This window comes from Siphateles boraxobius, unplaced genomic scaffold (assembly GCF_051911475.1).
Source record: "Siphateles boraxobius isolate OS27281-9 unplaced genomic scaffold, OSU_SipBor_1 1, whole genome shotgun sequence".
NCBI classification, from domain to species: Eukaryota; Metazoa; Chordata; class Actinopteri; order Cypriniformes; family Leuciscidae; genus Siphateles; species Siphateles boraxobius.
Window position 1 is genome coordinate 6,965,481 of NW_027508699.1, and position 17,199 is coordinate 6,982,679.

Consider the following 17,199-nt stretch of genomic DNA (forward strand, 5'->3'; position numbering starts at 1 on the left):
GGACCCCAATACCTTTTTATCTGGACGTCTAAACATTTTTGTTAAAAAGTTTTGGAAAAAAAAAAATGTAATTTTCACCGAAAGTAACTTTTGAACAGGCGTGCGCGCGGGCAGCTATGTCTGTGTTACCCCTTTTCCACCAAAGCATTTTGAGAGCCGGTTCGGAGCCGGTGCCTACTCGCGAACCGGTTCTTTGTGTTTCGACAGCCAAAGAACCGGTTCTCGGCCAGGAAAACTGGTTCCAAAGCGGCACCAACTCTTTGCTGGACTAGAACCAGAGAACCGTTCTTTTACCACCGTGTCATGCTTACGGCGGGGCTGGAGGCGGGTTTAGATGTGTCCTAAACATATTTTATGACCGCAAAGCCAGGAGAAACATTTGCAGAAACACGATGTAGTCCACCATTGTAATTATTATGCTTGAAGTTGGCGCAAGCGTTTCTAGCTTTTTTTAAATTTTATTTTTTTATTGAAAACATTATGTAAGCAAAGAAGAAAACAGTCAAAATATAGAACAAATAAACGGAAAGAAAAAAAGACACAAGACAGAGGTACATAACTAATCAGAAATGATTACATATCAAAGGAAAAGATTAAAAGACTTACTTATTTCAATTGTTTTTAAAGCCTTCATGGTACACAAGTTAGAGATAATCCCAAAATAATGTACTTGCTAGCGTTTCTGTATGGCGACGTACACAGTGACGTAACGACGTCGTTCGCTGGGCGCTCTAGTCAGTGGGAAAACAAACCGGTTCTGAGAAGGTTCGCAAGTTGAACCAACTCCGAACTAACTTTGAACCAGCACCAGTTCCGAACCAGTTCTTTTTTGGTGGAAAAGGGGTATGTCAGGTCCTTTGCAAGAGCCGGGGTCCGGAGACATCACAAATTTTGGCTTGTACACACATTACTATGATATTCTTGAATACATTATTATGGCTTTGTCAAAAATTAGAAAAGTGGACTCTGAAAACCGCATCTTTCGAGATGAGTGGACTGAAGCGTACGCGTACATTTTGCCGTCATCGAGCTCTACGAGGCCCGTGTGTCTTATTTGTTCGGAGTCTGTTGCTGTTGTTAAAAGTGGAAACATCAAGCGGCATTTCGAGACAAGACACAAAACTTTCAATGAAAATTACCCACCAGGATCACCCGCGAGGACGAGGAAAATTTGTGAACTGAAAGGACAGTATGAGTGTGCAACACGGGTGATAACACAGTCCCTTACAGCACAGCAACGAGCCTACGAATGCTCACTTCGAGTACAGTGGATTTTGGGCAAACATAAAAAGCCTTTTACTGACTCCGGAATGGTGAAACAATGTATGGAGGCGTTGGCAGACACGCTGTTTGAGGGTAAAGAAGGACAGCAGCTAAAACAAAAGGTTCGTCAGATTCCTTTATCATCCACAACAACAACAAGAAGAGCTGAGCTACTGTCGAAAGATGTGCAGTCCCAGCTTGACAGCGCCATCCAAAGTGCCCTGTGCATTGCGTTAGCTGCTGATGAATCAACTGAGGTAAGTGACAACGCTCAGCTCTTGGTGTATGTCCGATTCTATCATGAGGAGACTAAAACATTTGTAGAGGACATTTTAGGCGTCACAGCTTTAAAAACGCACACCAGGGGAGAGGACATATATTTGGCCATAAAGGAAATGCTGACAGAGAAGAATCGATGTAAAAAATGTTGTCTCCATCACTGACGGGGCACCGTCTATGATGGGAAGAGAACAAGGTGCAGTCAGTCGACTGAAAGAGGACAACCCAGAGCTCTTGTCATATCACTGCATTATCCACATGTCTGTTCTCTGCTCCACACTTTCAGAGCACCACGCAGAAGTTATGAACACCATCACCAAACTAGTTAACTTTCTCAGGGCTTCATCAGCTCACCAGCATCGTCTGCTCAGGGAGTTTTTAGCAGAAGTAGATGCTCCTGCCAATGACCTGCTCTTGCACTCCAATGTCAGATGGTTGAGTAAAGGAAGAGTGCTGGCTCGCTTTTGGAAGATAATAAAAGAAATGAAAGATTTCCTTGCACAACAAAAAAAATCATAAGGCTCATGTGTTTTTGCACTTTTTAGAAGAGGAAAGTAACATGGACACACTGGCCATTCTGGTTGACATCACAGGGCACTTAAATGACCTCAATCTGAAGCTTCAAGGGAAAGACAATTCTGTGAGTGACTTGGTGGCTGCAGTCCAGTCTTTTCAGAGGAAACTGGACATTCTGAAAATGGATCTTGAGCAGGACTGTACACATTTTCCTTCAATGAAGGAGATACAGGAGATCAATGTCACTGCTCATTCTGACTTTAGCCAAAAGTTGATTGAAAACTTTAAGGCTCGCTTTGATGGCTTTGCATTGGGAGATCAGCTGATGCTCTTTGTTAGGAGTCAATTTTTTGTTAAGAATGTTATTTCTTTCTCAAAGGAGGCAGTACATATGTACAAATGGGCTAATGCACAGGCCCTTCAAATGGAGCTATTAGATTTACAGGCTGATGTAGTGTTAAGAGAGCAATGTGAATCCTCTGACCCTGTCACATTTTGGCTGCAGACTGTGCCAAATGTACACATTAACAATGAGCTGCGAGTCAGCCTTCTCTACACTAAACATCATTAAGAATAAGTACCGCTCACAACTGACCAATGGCCATGTGCATGGATGTCGGAGAATTGCTTTGACTCCATTCCTACCCAGATTTAAGAGATTGGCTGCCAGTGCCAATGCAAATTTCTCACACTGAGCTAAGTTTAAAAACTTGCTTGTTTACAAAAATGTTTACTTTATTTTTTGTTGCACTAATACAAGTATTGTTTAACATTTTTTATATAATGCATTATGAGGTGCATTATTTGTTCGCTTTTGCACTTTTGAAGTCCAATGTTTGCAAGTTTATGTGCAATAGCAGCTGTTCACAACACTGAATGCATTTTTCTTTGAGTAGTTATGAACGTAAATCATTTGCACCTAATATATTAAGATTATGACTTTCAGTCTTTATTTTTATGCTTCCTGTTGCTGTTATTGATGTTGAAAGGTTTGACATTTGAATATTTGCACTAAAATGAAATAATACTTGAATGAATTTCAACAAAATCAGTTTAATACATTTAAAGATAAAGATTTTATTGTCAAAGGTTTTATTGTCATTTTGTTGCACTAATAGAAGTATTGTGTACATTTTTTTTATATAATGCATTATGAGTGCATTATTTGTTCCCTTTTTGCACTTTTGAAGTGCAATGTTTGCAAGTTTATGTGCAATAGCAGCTGTTCACAACACTGAATGCATTTTTCTTTGAGTAGTTATGAAGGTAAATCATTTGCACCTAATATATTAAGATTGTGACTTTCAGTCTTTATTTTTATGCTTCCTGTCACTGTTATTGATGTTGAAAGGTTTGACATTTGAATATTTGCACTAAAATGAAATACTTGATGGAATTTCAACAAAATCAGTTGAATACATTTAAAGATTTTATTGTCAAAGATTTTGTCAATTTGTTGACATGGTTACAATTTAATTAAATGAAAGAAAAACGTATTTTGCCTGGTGTTTTTGCATGTCCGGAGCCTCGTTTACTGGGCTGATCGGGTAAGTTGACCTCTTGCCAATTTAGTTGGGGACCCCTGATTTAGAGCATAAATTAATTAGCACTAATCCAAGGGTATGCTATACGAAACTTGCACACAATAATTAGTGAATGAGGTTCAATGAGAGTCCAATTCTAGATTTTCCATGTTTTCTTATAGATATTTGAACAGCCTTCTAATACAGTAGGTATCAAATATTACATGAATCCCTCATCTAGACACTCATGTTTTATCATAAACTGACTAAATTAAACTTTACTTTTTAAATTAAAAACAAGAAAAGCATAGAGTGTGCCAGATAGGATTTATGTTTTTAACATTTTTTTCAGCATAAATTCAATAATAACCAGACAAAACAATTCTCAAACATTCTCTTCTTGTGGATGGCTCTTGGCCAAAATTACTAGTAAAGCAGATCAATAATTGAGATGATCAATGAGGAAGATATATTTTGGATGAAACTCAAAGCTTTGGCTCTAGTACTGGTGATCGCTAATAACACATGAACTACATGATTGCCGGAAAGAAAAACAGCATGTGAACAGCTTTGTGCTGGAAGTGCCGTGCCAAATTATCCCTGAATAACTCGAATGAATTCTACACCCTGAGGGAATCACCACCCAAAGATATCCATCACTGAGACACAACCAAAAGTACTCATATCTTTATGAAACTTCCTCATAATAACAACAGGGATTATGTAATGGAAAGATTTTTGGTGAGCCTAATGAAAAACATCTATGATATTAGTGTGTTCATGAAGTCTCCAAGTGAGTATGTGATGTTGAAAGACACTGTTACATAAACTAACTGCTTGTTCCTGTAAACCTATCTATGTTTATCCAATATTCATTTGTCTATCCAACTTTCATCCATATATCTGAACAAAAAAAAAAGTTTAGGTCACATTTACCCTAAAATCCACAGGAAAACAATCCTTCTATCCATGCTTCTGTCTTTCCCACTAAGCATCCATCCACTATGGGGTTAGAATCGTTCCTTTATTCCAAATAAATAGATTGTGATCCACAAATAAATGTAAAGTGATTCACAATTTTTTTTATGTACAAATAAATACCCAATAAAAAAACCCAATATATAATTTTCCCAATAAAAAAACTCATAAATATGTTTTTATGTCAAACAGAACTCTGGCTGGCATTCATTTGTGAATCACATCCTCTGTATTAATGGATGGCTGGCTATGCATTTGTGGATCACCACACACATTTGTGGATTTCAAAACATTTCAGATAACAGCTACGGACCAATTATAGCATGTTCTCACTACACCCAACCACATACATTGATTTATTTGTGACCGCCACAAAGAGATTTCAGTGCTTCCTAGTCATTAACTAGACTGTGGTGGCCCGAAAATATGCTGAGCGTTTTACTGTTAAATGTATGTCTTTGGAATTCAACAACCCGTCACACGTTTAAAAAGCATATATCTTCTGTATATCTTTTCAACAAACATTGGGAATCATTTTTTAATACATTTAAATAATGTTTAAAAATAATACTTAATGTTTAATAGATCGTTAGATCCACGGAACTGCTCATATCAATCATCAAAATGCTTGATTGAAGAACTGGGAAATGCTGTTGGGTATTGTGTGACAGTAATTCAATCAATTACATGATCTCGCATGTTTATCACAAGGTTGAATACAGTAATTTATTAGTCAGCTAGTTATTGAGGATTTCTGTTCTATCTTGAATATAGTGATGCTTCCAAAACGTGTCTGTATCCAGTATAGTGTTGTTCCCATAGCAGAGAGTGAAAATGCCAAAGAAACAGCAGAGGCACATTAAAAATAAAACTGAGGCTTGGCTTGATACTCAGTCTTGTCTAACGAAATCCAAATTTTAAACATCTTTTACTGCACCAATTTTTATGGCCCTTTTACTTCCCATTTGAGCAATCCAGATCAATGTTAATTTTGACAGCACATTTTGATTTAGTTTTAGTCATAGTCTTGATTAAAATGCCATTTAGTTTTAGTCATCTGATTTGTTTGTCTAAATCTACAGTAGAAAACATTTCTTTGTATAAATTAAATACAATCGGAGTTATATTAAAAAATGTCCTGGCTCTTCCAAGCTGTATAATGGCAGTCCATAAAAGTGCATCTATCCATGATAAAATTGCTTCACACGGCTCCGTGGGGGGGGGGGGGGGGGGGGGGGGGCCTTTTGAAGCGAAGCCATGCGTTTGTGTAAGAAAAATATTCATATTTAACACGTTACAAAGTAAAATTCTAGCTTAAGCAGTCTACTTGCGCCAAAGTGCAACAGCTTGGAAAAGCCAGGTAATTTTTTAATATAACACTGATTGTATTCGTCTGAAAGAAGAATGTCATATACACCTAGGATGACTTGAGGGTGATTAAAATCATGGGCTAATTTTCATTTTTGGGTGAACTATCTCTTGTGAATTATTCATTTGTGAATACGTTTAATATTTATGAATCTCTTTACATTTATTTGTGGATCATATAACCTATTTACTTTAAAAAAATGCATCAATTTGAAATTGACTAGCACAATATATTTTCAAAATTCCAAAAGAAATTGAAATAAAGTGGCACTTTAGTATGACGAGAGAATGGTAAAGTGTGACCACAGGGATGAGCCAGAGTTTTTAGTATTAGAGTATTAGTATTTCATGAAAAAATGAAAAACAGTGAATGTACAGACTGAAGTCTGGTCTGCCTGACCTGGTCAAGCCGGAGGGCTCCACACTCAAAACGCTGGGCTCGGAGTTGTTTGGCAATGTTGTGCAAGTTGAGGACGGCTTCTTGTATCTCGTGGATGCTGTGGTCTGGGGAGCAGGTTGGCAGTTCTTCAGCACTAAAGTGCTTGTCAGGAGCTTTAATCATACTCTGAGCATGATCATAACTCAACTTAATGCAGGAACAGATGACAGTTCGCCCAAACCACTCACTCAGGATCTACAGAGCACAGAGAAAACAGTATTATAGAAAAAAGAAGGCACTGTGACAATGAGGGGCGCCCTCTAAGAAAAGAGAGGTAACACCCTCAAAAAGGTTAGTGTTTTGATATTTTTTCTCAATGAGAGTATAAGAGGTCATATAACAACGTACCGTTCCCTCTGGAGAAAGCTTCCAAATGACAGAGAATGTCAGTCTATCAGTCAGAGGATTCAAGCTGCATAGCTCTTCACACAGAAGACGAGGCAACATGGGGATCACCTGCAGAAAAAAAAAAAGCTCAGTTCAGTTCTCATACAATGCCTATGTTTACATGCAACCAAATAATCTGTTAGTAATCGGATTGAGTCTTAATCGGACTGAAAAGCCTTCATCCGAATGAAATTTCGATCAGATTGAAAGTGGTGGTTTATTCCTTCTCTAAACCGATTGAGAGAACATGTAAACACTTGATCGGATTGAAAACCGAAACTGAAAGAACTACGCATGAGCAATGAGGTTGAAATAGCGTAATATGCGTGCAGAACAAGCTCTGCTTCTGCTTGAATAAAGTGTCATCTAATCGAGTGTCCCGTTATTCTAAAATTCTCCTTTCACAGCGTCTGTGAAGTGGAGCAGGACAATGTCCCACCAGTCCTTGTTTAGGAAATCATCCACAGACTGTGGTTTTGGGCACAGGGGACATTTTTACTGCGTATTGGGCACAACAGTTCATATGCTCATTGTTTCCAAATTATGACCAGAAATGGATACATATTAAGTCTGCTGTTTAAAGCCAATAAAGAACCAATGTAGGAGAATGGCTATTATGCACAAACAGCAGGAAACTCTGTATATTTGTGCAGTGTGCGCATGCCAAAAAATCAATTCCGATTAGAAGCTTGTGACATATAAACTGCACATTAATCCGATCACATGTTTAACATTCATGTAAACACTACGTTCGGATTCATCAATCGGAATGAATTCAGTCCGATTGAAACAAAAGTTGTGCATGTAAACGTAGCCAATGGTGTCAGTGAAGTCAGATCAATAATTGTCCCCAAGTGTCCCCAACATTTAATTTAACTACTTTTTTTTTAAACCATAACTATACAAATTTCATCTAATGATATCCAAGTACAGTATGTGCATTGGTCATTTATATATGACCAATGCACATTATTATATAAATGTATATATATTTATATATTTTTGGCATAAAGGTACTTGGAATTCTTTCGACAATCATATTAATTTCTTTATAATATTATAATATTTAATAATTTTAAATCAAATGTATCTTAGGAATGGGGTGCTTGGATGATTTGTACATATAAATAACAGTCTAACTGCATCACAGGTCAAATCATTTTGTTGTATACTTTTATGTACTGTTGAAATATAAAAAAATATCTTCTGCTTTAAGACAGAACCACTTAGATCAGGGTCAGATCATCATTCCCTCCCTAAATACTTAAAATGTCGAGACTAAATAGTATACCACCATTGTTAATTTCACATATTAGTCATTATTATAACATTATATTCTATGGATTTAATGCATTTGAAGATAATCTAGTGACATGTAACTGTCATATTCAGAGTTATAGAGGAGAGTGCCACTAAATATAGCTATTATGAAGTGGATTTTCATACAATAAAAAAAAATCCAAACTAAAATCAGAACTGAAAGCAAATGCTGGATGAAGGAAAAAAAAAAAAGTCAAAGCAGTGATTCTAGCAGAGCATTTATTGTGATATCTTGTGCATCACACCTACTGTGGCATTTAATGTTGATTTGATTGGAAACATAACTTATCTATTGTCATGGTTCCATTTGAGAATTCATCGCAATGATTTTAAATTCAGTTAAGTTATTTGAAATATGACATAACATTGAGTTTTACATGCAATGTCTTAAGAGCCATAGGCCCTTTGAGGTCTGGTACAAATATGACATACAAAAATACACATAGGCACATATGTATGCACAATTAATCATTAAATGATTGTGCGATCCTATTCAAATGACAATGATTCCGCTAATGTCTGTCTGCTTTCGTGCTACTGGTGCATTTAAGCTTCACAAACGAGCTTCACAAACAGTGTGTTGCAAACATCAAATAATAACGAAAGTATTGGTAAAGTTTATAGTCTGGATATAAACACTGATGTTGCGGCAGTGATCAAATATTTAAATGCTGGTGCCTACAGCAATTAGGCAATTTAAGACGAGACACTACAGGTGAATAGGGCAATTTTTTTAACTATCAGATATCACCATGAAACTTTGCCAGTTGATTACCAACATTAAGATGAGAAAAAATGTATTACAAGTTTTCTGTAATTTAATGTTTAAATATGCAAATGAGGCATCTGAGTATTGGACAAAGCCAGGTTCAAAATTATTTTTTCATTGTGTTTACATATTAGATGGGGGGAAAATTACAGAGGGATTTATGGTTATCTACTTTTGTTATCCTGTAAATCAGAATATACTGCCAATAGCCTTAAAAACATGATTTTCGCCAAGTTTTTTGGAATAAAATGTTATATAAATCAGGCTAGGAATAATATATTTACAAATCCCTCTGTAAATGTCTTCATACTATAACTAGGTACAAGACTGGAAAATTTGGCGTATATAGGTGCTACTGAACTGGAGATTTCAGACCTGGAGTGAGAGAGAACAGTCATTTTGAGAAAACGGGCATTAAAGATTGAGCATCAGCCAATGAGATTGGGCATTTAGAGTAAAACCCCCCCTTTTTCAGGATTGGTTGCTGATAAAAATGAAATTACCATATTTGGATCCGGCAGTATTGTTCAGGAGAGAGATCTTTCTAATGGTGTGCGTGATGACAGGGTGCAGAAGGATGATTTATAACGACAACTTTTGATGAATTTATGATAAATCTACAGACGCAAACAGACAAAGTGTCCCAAAGTAAAATAAAGACCTAAATGTGTATTTTGGACTTTTTTTCACCACAAGTCTGAAAGAAGACATGTTATTGAAGACAAATATCCCAAAATCTCAAAATTGACCAGTGAAAAAAAAACGATTGTCTTTATTAAGTGATATCTAAAATGACTAGGGCAGTGAATATTTGGGTAGACAGCAAATCGATTCATAAGGTTTTTGATTAAATTGAAGAACTTTTTTTGTGTGCAAATAATGAGATTCGATGTGATTCGATCGAACAATCGAACAATTCATAGGATTATTTAATGATTTCTCTAATGTGTCTTATTTAGGGTGCGAATTGCACCCCGACTTTCATGGGGTCAAAGAGCAGGGGCAAAAAAAGCTTTTGTCCACTGTTAAGGCCCTTTCACACAGAGCGACGCAACAAAGCTAAGCTAATCGCCATTGATTGATTGGCTTTAGCTAACCTGCACGATAGGTGGGCGCTAACCGAGAAAACATTTTTCCTCATGTATGCATTTCGGAGGTTTTCCCATTTGGCTTTAACCTCGTACGCTGCACAACATACAACAGTAAATTAAGATAAATAAAGTTTGGTACTAAACAGAAACCATGGAATGCGTGTAATAACTTCTGACTGTAATCTGAAGTGGATTCATAGATATTAGGAAGAGGTATGAGGGTGTGAACAACGCCACACAACGTCTCCATAAATTTGTGCATGTAATAATTTAAGGCTTACATATTTTAAACCATTGAATCGCTGTCGAAACACGATTCTTTAAATTCTTAGCATTTTAAATCGAATGAATCTTTACACCCCAGATTTTTTTTACATTTTCTGCATTGCAACATTGCTGCAAGAAATTGAAAACACTTCACTTCAAATTGTTTGGAAAATCAAACATGTACCTTTTGGACTAGATAAACACTTGTGGCTCTTTGGCCAGCGATTTGATCCAATGCATTTCCTTCCTCCACAAAGTAACTCACATCAGCTATATGAACACCAACTTCAAAATTGCCTACATGAGGAGAGAAAAGACAACCATGTTTTTAAATCATAAGTAGTTTAATTGTAATTAACTTTTTAAAAGGGTTTAAATGTCAAAGGCAGCACACATACCATCTGAGAGTGGTTTACAGGACAGTGCATCATCCAGATCTCTGGCTGTAGCTGGGTCGATGGTAAATATGCATTCTTTTCTTAAAAATTAATTAAAATCAAACAGAAAATCAGAACCAAATAATACAATTTTGAATTAAAATTACATTTCAGATGGACTTTACACACAAATAATGGATGATAAGTGAAAAATTAATAGATCTAATATGGATCCCTGCAGAGCAGGGACAGGGTAGTAGGTTACCTGAGATCTCTTCTTTTAGAGAGCACATGATCAGGGATGCTCCAGGGCAGAACTTGCGGAAGACAATTTAAGACCTCCTTGGAAAACTCTGAGAAGTCCACATCATATTCAGTCAGGATGCCTTCTGTTTCCGGCTCTATTTCACCTGCTTGCCCTAAAGTTTTTGCAAGCCGCCTTAAAAGAGAAAAACAACATTGAGAAACACTGTTATTAATCACGCCGATGTAAAGCTCATAATTTAAAGGAAATACAGGTTACCCAGATCTCACCCTTCAGCAAAGTTGTTGTCTGCTGGCCACTGTGTTATTCGGCAGATGAAGAGTGTGTTTTCATAGTCTCCAGGTCTGGAGGTAAAGTCTGCAGGACAATCTGCGAGAGGCACATTAACTCTCGGGACCCGATGGTCCACAGGAGAGAACATAGCAAAATTCTTGTTTGGAAGAAATTTGAGGAAGCCTGATGCTGCTCTCGAGTGCTTCTTCTCAACAATGAATACAACCTAAAATGACAACATCCATGGACAATTATACGCAAAAGAATAAAGAAAGGCATGCTAATTTTGGACGATCTTCAAACTTAGACGCATTAATCGACAACATGACGTTAAAAAAAAATCAGCACATTACTTTCTTAAAGGGGTCCTTGATTATGACTTCACTTTTTTAACTTTAGGGAATGTTTACACGACGATGATATTTTTAAAATAGAGAAGTTTTTCCTGTGAGTTTTCTGCGTACATTGTCAAAAACTTGCACTTTGAAACCCCGTTTCAAAAGTTTGCATTTTCAGGCACTGTTTCTTGTGTAAATGAATGGCCAAAACACATTTTGCATATTTGAAAACGTCATCATGTAAACAAACCCTTATAGTTAGTGTGTAATGCTGCTGATTGAGCATAAACATCTGCAAAGTTACAACGCTTCAGTTCAATGCAATGGGAGATATTTTCTTTTACAGAAATTGCTTTTTAAGGACCAAAACAAACGTCTGGTAGGGATTACAACGAGCTTCTTCCCGTGTTGGTGACATCACAATCCCTAATTTATATAAACCCTGCCCCCGGAAACACGCAACAAAGCGGGTGAGGCCATGTTGGGATGCTTTAGAGAAGAGGAAGAGTTGTTGTCTCAGTTTGTCCTAAGGCTGACAAACTTAGAAAGGTTAAAATTTATTTTTAACACGGTTCCTGAACATTATAACCTCAACGTTTGTCTGATGCGGCATATTTTACGGAGAACAGCTTCCAGAAGAGAGTACAGTGCAGGCTATACGCAAAAAAGCTCCTCCTGAAAGACGTAGCCATGGATCACAACTTGTAAGTATGTATTGTTATTTGTAGTTGTGTTTTCTATTAACAGTTCCAATTATAAGCTTTATGTAGTTGCCATGATAGCTCTGATGTAAAAGGCAAAGTTTTGCCTCCCCTTGCCTGCTAACGAACATTACAGTTTTTATCAAGTGTTTGCTTGCTTTAAGACGTTTCACCACCGCTTAGGAAAATTATCAATGATTTTGTGATCAATTACTGTTTGTATTACCATAGTTTTCTGACAAATATGATTAAAATGGTGGATAACATCGTACCTATAAGAAAATTACAAAAAAACAAAAAACATACCACTCTGAAACTTCCTGCGAAATCAGTGTTTGCAAAATCGTTCAGCACAATTCTCTTGTTCGTTAACATTGTCAGGGTCTGAACTGGGCTCGAAATGGTTTGAAATTGACGCCATCATTAATATTTACAGCTGAATAGAGCTCGCGGTTACGAAGGGTTTCCCGAACATGCGCTAAAAGCTGCCAATCACAACACTTTGGGCCAGCTAACCAATCACAGCACATTTCGGAAGGAGGGGCTTCATCGAAAATGACGTGTTCAACCAGACTGGGGAGAGAGGAGCTGTAAAAATGTAAAGTGTGTGAAAAAAAAAAAAAAATCAAGCATGAAAACATATTCTAGTACACACCCCAAATACAAAATCAAGAATTCGTAAAAGGACATAATAGGACCCCTTTAATAAATGTTCCTAGTGTTTTCATCAGTGATGCACATTATTCAAAAAAAAAAAAAACACAAAGACATAGCATTGTGAGAATTTACTTAAACCAGAAAAAAATTGCAACATTGTTTTAATCCATTTCAAAAGCCAAGTTTATTAAATGAAAATACTTGTCATCTTAGAAATGGTCTGAATTTCTAAATCTTGTCTGAATCCATTTTTATTTATAACTGTCATGAATAATACTTACTTAAAAGTAAATTGCATATCCTTTCAAACAAATGACTTACCTTTCCAGTCCTTTGCATAGCTCTCTCTGAACTTGATCCAGAAGTGAAGCATGCATTAGCATGTTCGACAGAATGTGTTGTGATTGGGGCTAAATCAGAAAAAAGTTATATCAAGATACATTTGATTGTAAATTTCTCTTATTTTCTGACACTTGTATATGCAATTGTATGTGTAATCAATGTAATTTGTTGAATTTATTTTATAAAATGGAAAAGATCTCTAGAAATTAAGATTTTTTAAAAATAATTTAAAAAAATGTTTAAACCGGTCAAAGACATTAAGGTAATGGACATACACAGTTTTAACGAAACAATATATATAATTATTAAACAGTGACTCCCTCATCTTAAATAAACTAGATTCTCCTGCGTACACTGGCATTAGCAAGAACTGCAATCAACTAGCTAGCAGTTTGTCTCAGGCTGCAGTTTGGTCCCCTCTTCTTCTTAGTATTCAAAACCTCATCGGGACAACTTATTCTGAAACAAAGCTTTTCTACTATTACTACACCAATGACATGCAGCTCTGCCTGCTAACAACTAAAAAAAGGCTGAACAAATCTCAGTTTGACTTTTGGGTCTGGACGACAGAATCCATCTTCAAGTAAACAAAGCCAAGCTTATTGTTACCCTAAGCCAGCACAGCAAATCAACATTTTAGGTGGCTAAATACAGGTTATTCATTTAATATTATGTATGTAACATCATTCCTCATGTGCTAAATCAATTAATTTATTTATTACATTTAAAGCCTTGGAATGATTATGCAAAATTTTAAAACTTTGACATCAATTGTAAGCAAAATTCAATTGTTCCACAGCAACACAAGGGTAATTTAAGGACTTAACAATGAGTCATGAAGATCTTTTTTTTTGGAAAGAGGTGAATAGCTCATTCATTCTGCAAACACAATCATGTCTTTCATTGCCCGTTCACCTCAGTCACCACATGCCCTGTATCAAACTTGACACTCTGGAATCTGTTGCCATGTTTTGAGCTACAGATGCTTAATGATTTAATATGTAGACATCTTGGGGAGGCATGTGCAAACAAAGATATCTGGGCTTGATAAAGATTAAAAAAAAAACAATCACACCTCTTGGCTGTTCAATCATCAATGAGTGACTCAACTTTTTCTGCACTATAAGAGAAAGTACATGTATGTATGTGTGGACAGACAGACAGACAGACAGACAGACAGACAGACAGACAGACAGACAGATAGATAGATACATAGATACAAGGACTTAAATGCTATCAAGGTCAATTTTGATTATCTAGTTACAAATTTGTCAAAGGTTTAAATTACTAAATGTAACGTAAATAAAATGTTTTAATAAATAATACATTATTCATTAATTTAAACTTAAATTTTGGTGAAGACTTAAGCTTAGTATAAATAGCTTAGAGTAAAAATAATAAATACAACTAAAATAGTGCCTATCAACGAAACCATGAGTAAGAGGCGAACAGAACATTGTCCCTGCAGGAAAAGCTCATTACCTTTATCATGGAGACTGACATTCTTCATTTTACTGATCACCTCATCATCTTCATTGTAATGGGCCTCCACTATGACATCAGGAGCCTTTGGTGCATTCTGACTGGATAGAGTTCTCTCATTTATATCTCCATTGACTGCCTGTGTGCAAAATTTTACACATAATATGCATGATGTTAGACTTGTCATTATCTCTCACTTTTCATTATGATTATACATAAACACATACTATACAAAACTACAAGTAATACATTCAACATGCATTCATATACTACATCTATTTTAATACAAAAAGTTTGACAGTAATGAAGTACTGTATGTCTTAATAGTGTGAAAAAAACATGACTGATCAATAGGCTCGATTGTGCACTCTTTTCCACATTTTGTAGTGCTAATTGTGTAATTTTGCTTATTGGACTTAAATATGCAAACATTGTGAAATGGAGATGAGAATACTAAACTACTGGAAGCAGAAAACATTGGCTCATTTACCAAAAATAATTAAACACAAAAAGGGCAGGGGATCTATGGAATTGAATTACTCGGCGGAAATCTGTAGAGGATTTCTGCAAGCTCAGATTTAATGCATGTATGATTGCCAACTTCAGAAGAAGAAAATAAGGGAAATTCTAGTGGAGGTCTTCAACCTTGCTCCTGGGAACCCAATGTCCTGCTAATTTTATTTCCAACCTGCTTCAGCAAACCTGCCTGTCATTTCAAGCGATCCGAAGAGCTTGATTAGCTGGTTCAGGTGTGTGTTCAATTAAGGTTGGAGATAAACTCTGTAGAACAGGAGCAGGGGTTAAGACCTCTGCTGTAGATGAAAGTAAAGGACATTACATAAGAGATAAGTGGACTTTTTTTGCCCCACATGTCAGTGTGTGTGTGTGTGTGTGTGTGTGTGTGTGTGTGTCATATATATATATATATATATATATATATATATATATATATATATATATGACACACACACAGTGCCTAGCATAAGTGAACACACCCATGCTAAAGTTGACTAAAAAGAGGAATAAAAAAAATCATCTTTTGGAAATTGATCTTAATGTCTTAATTTAAAAAATGAGGAAAAATCCAACCTTTAAGGACACCAATTTTCTTTGTGAATGAACAATGTATTGTAAATAAATTACAGGTTCCATAAGTCAGGACACCACTTTGTTAAATTCCCATAGAGGCAGGCAGATTTTTATTTTTAAAGGCCAGTTATTTCATGGATACGATGCATCCTGATAAAGTTCCCTTGGCCTTTAGAACTAAAAAAGCCCCACATCATCACATTCCCTTCACCATACCTGGAGATTGGCATGGGGCACTTTCCATAATATCATCTCTCAATGCAAATCATACCAGCTATTAGCCCAGCGGTTCTCAAAGTGTGGGGCGCGCCCACTGGTGGGGAATAGAGACATGACAGGTGGGGCGCGCCAAACGGGAGGAGTTTTTCCTTTTTATGCTTTTCTTCTTTATTCGTTGATGGCGAGTCCGCATCGTCAACTTCATCTTTGCAGCGACACAGAAAACACCAGTTTATTAATAAACAATTAAATGTCTCCTTGCTATTTTTTACACATTCATAATCATTACTTTTGCCGGTTATTTGTGGCAAGCTTTATGCATGCGCTCGTGTGCTTGAGTGCGGCAATATAACGCTCATTATCCTGTAAAGCCTATTTAAGTAATTAAATCAATATAAAGGGGCGATTTGTCCACTAATGGCTTAAATTAACTACTATTCGACTAGAAAAAACCTAAGTCGGAGATAGCCTTTATTCCACATTTTCGAACCAGCAGGGCATCGGTTGAGCGAGCCTGAGCGGAGAGCGAGTAGAGGAATATTCAGAAATGCGTTCTCTCTCCGCTCACATGCTCTGATCCGAACAAAGGAATATTAAAATAATTAATCATTAGTTTATATCTTATACACTGCACATCATTTTAATCCCATATCAAACACAATATATTATGTCTATTTTAATATGTGAAATATATATATATAAAAAAAAAATTTCACGTTTTTAAGTACAATATTATGTTAGTTCACAGCCCCCAACCAGGGGGTGCTGATGCTATGACGAGTGGCACTTTTATTTATTTTTTAACTTGATAAATTGACAACTACACTTTTATTTTCTATATTTTTGAATTTCATGCAAGTTATGACACAGCTGCACTTTTATTTTCTTTATTTTTGAACTTGCTGTTATTTGATGTAGATAGTTTGTATTTAGATACAACTTGTTACTATACTGATCCCACTTGTTACTTCAATAAATTGTAACATTTTAAGCTTATTGCATATTTCATTAGCATTGTGTTGGGGCGATGGGGGCAGGTAGGGCTTGAAAATTCCCCCTTGTCCAAAGTGGGGAATGACGGAAAAAGTTTGAGAACCACTGTATTAGCCTAACTGAAATGACACCGTGCCAATCTCTAGGTATGGCAGGGCTCGACATTAAGGCTTGTCCACTTGTCCGGGAAAAGGGGATTTTTTTTGTAGGACAAGTGGAAAAGAAAATTAGCTGTCCCACTGGACAAGTTAAATTTCAAACAA

At 36.4% G+C, this 17,199-nt stretch overlaps 1 protein-coding gene across 1 annotated transcript in view; it reads right to left on the minus strand.

The window, feature by feature from the left end:
• The window catches only part of dis3l2 (DIS3 like 3'-5' exoribonuclease 2), a 69,517-nt gene that overhangs the window by 25,274 nt on the left and 27,044 nt on the right, over positions 1–17,199 (minus strand). The window contains exons 6-13 of the mRNA XM_077248630.1: positions 14,636–14,774; positions 13,133–13,221; positions 11,112–11,341; positions 10,843–11,016; positions 10,599–10,678; positions 10,385–10,497; positions 6,715–6,822; positions 6,328–6,561 (exon numbers count right to left, since the gene is read on the minus strand). Coding sequence (XP_077104745.1) covers positions 6,328–6,561; positions 6,715–6,822; positions 10,385–10,497; positions 10,599–10,678; positions 10,843–11,016; positions 11,112–11,341; positions 13,133–13,221; positions 14,636–14,774 — 1,167 coding nt within the window. The remainder of the gene's footprint in view (positions 1–6,327; positions 6,562–6,714; positions 6,823–10,384; positions 10,498–10,598; positions 10,679–10,842; positions 11,017–11,111; positions 11,342–13,132; positions 13,222–14,635; positions 14,775–17,199) is intronic.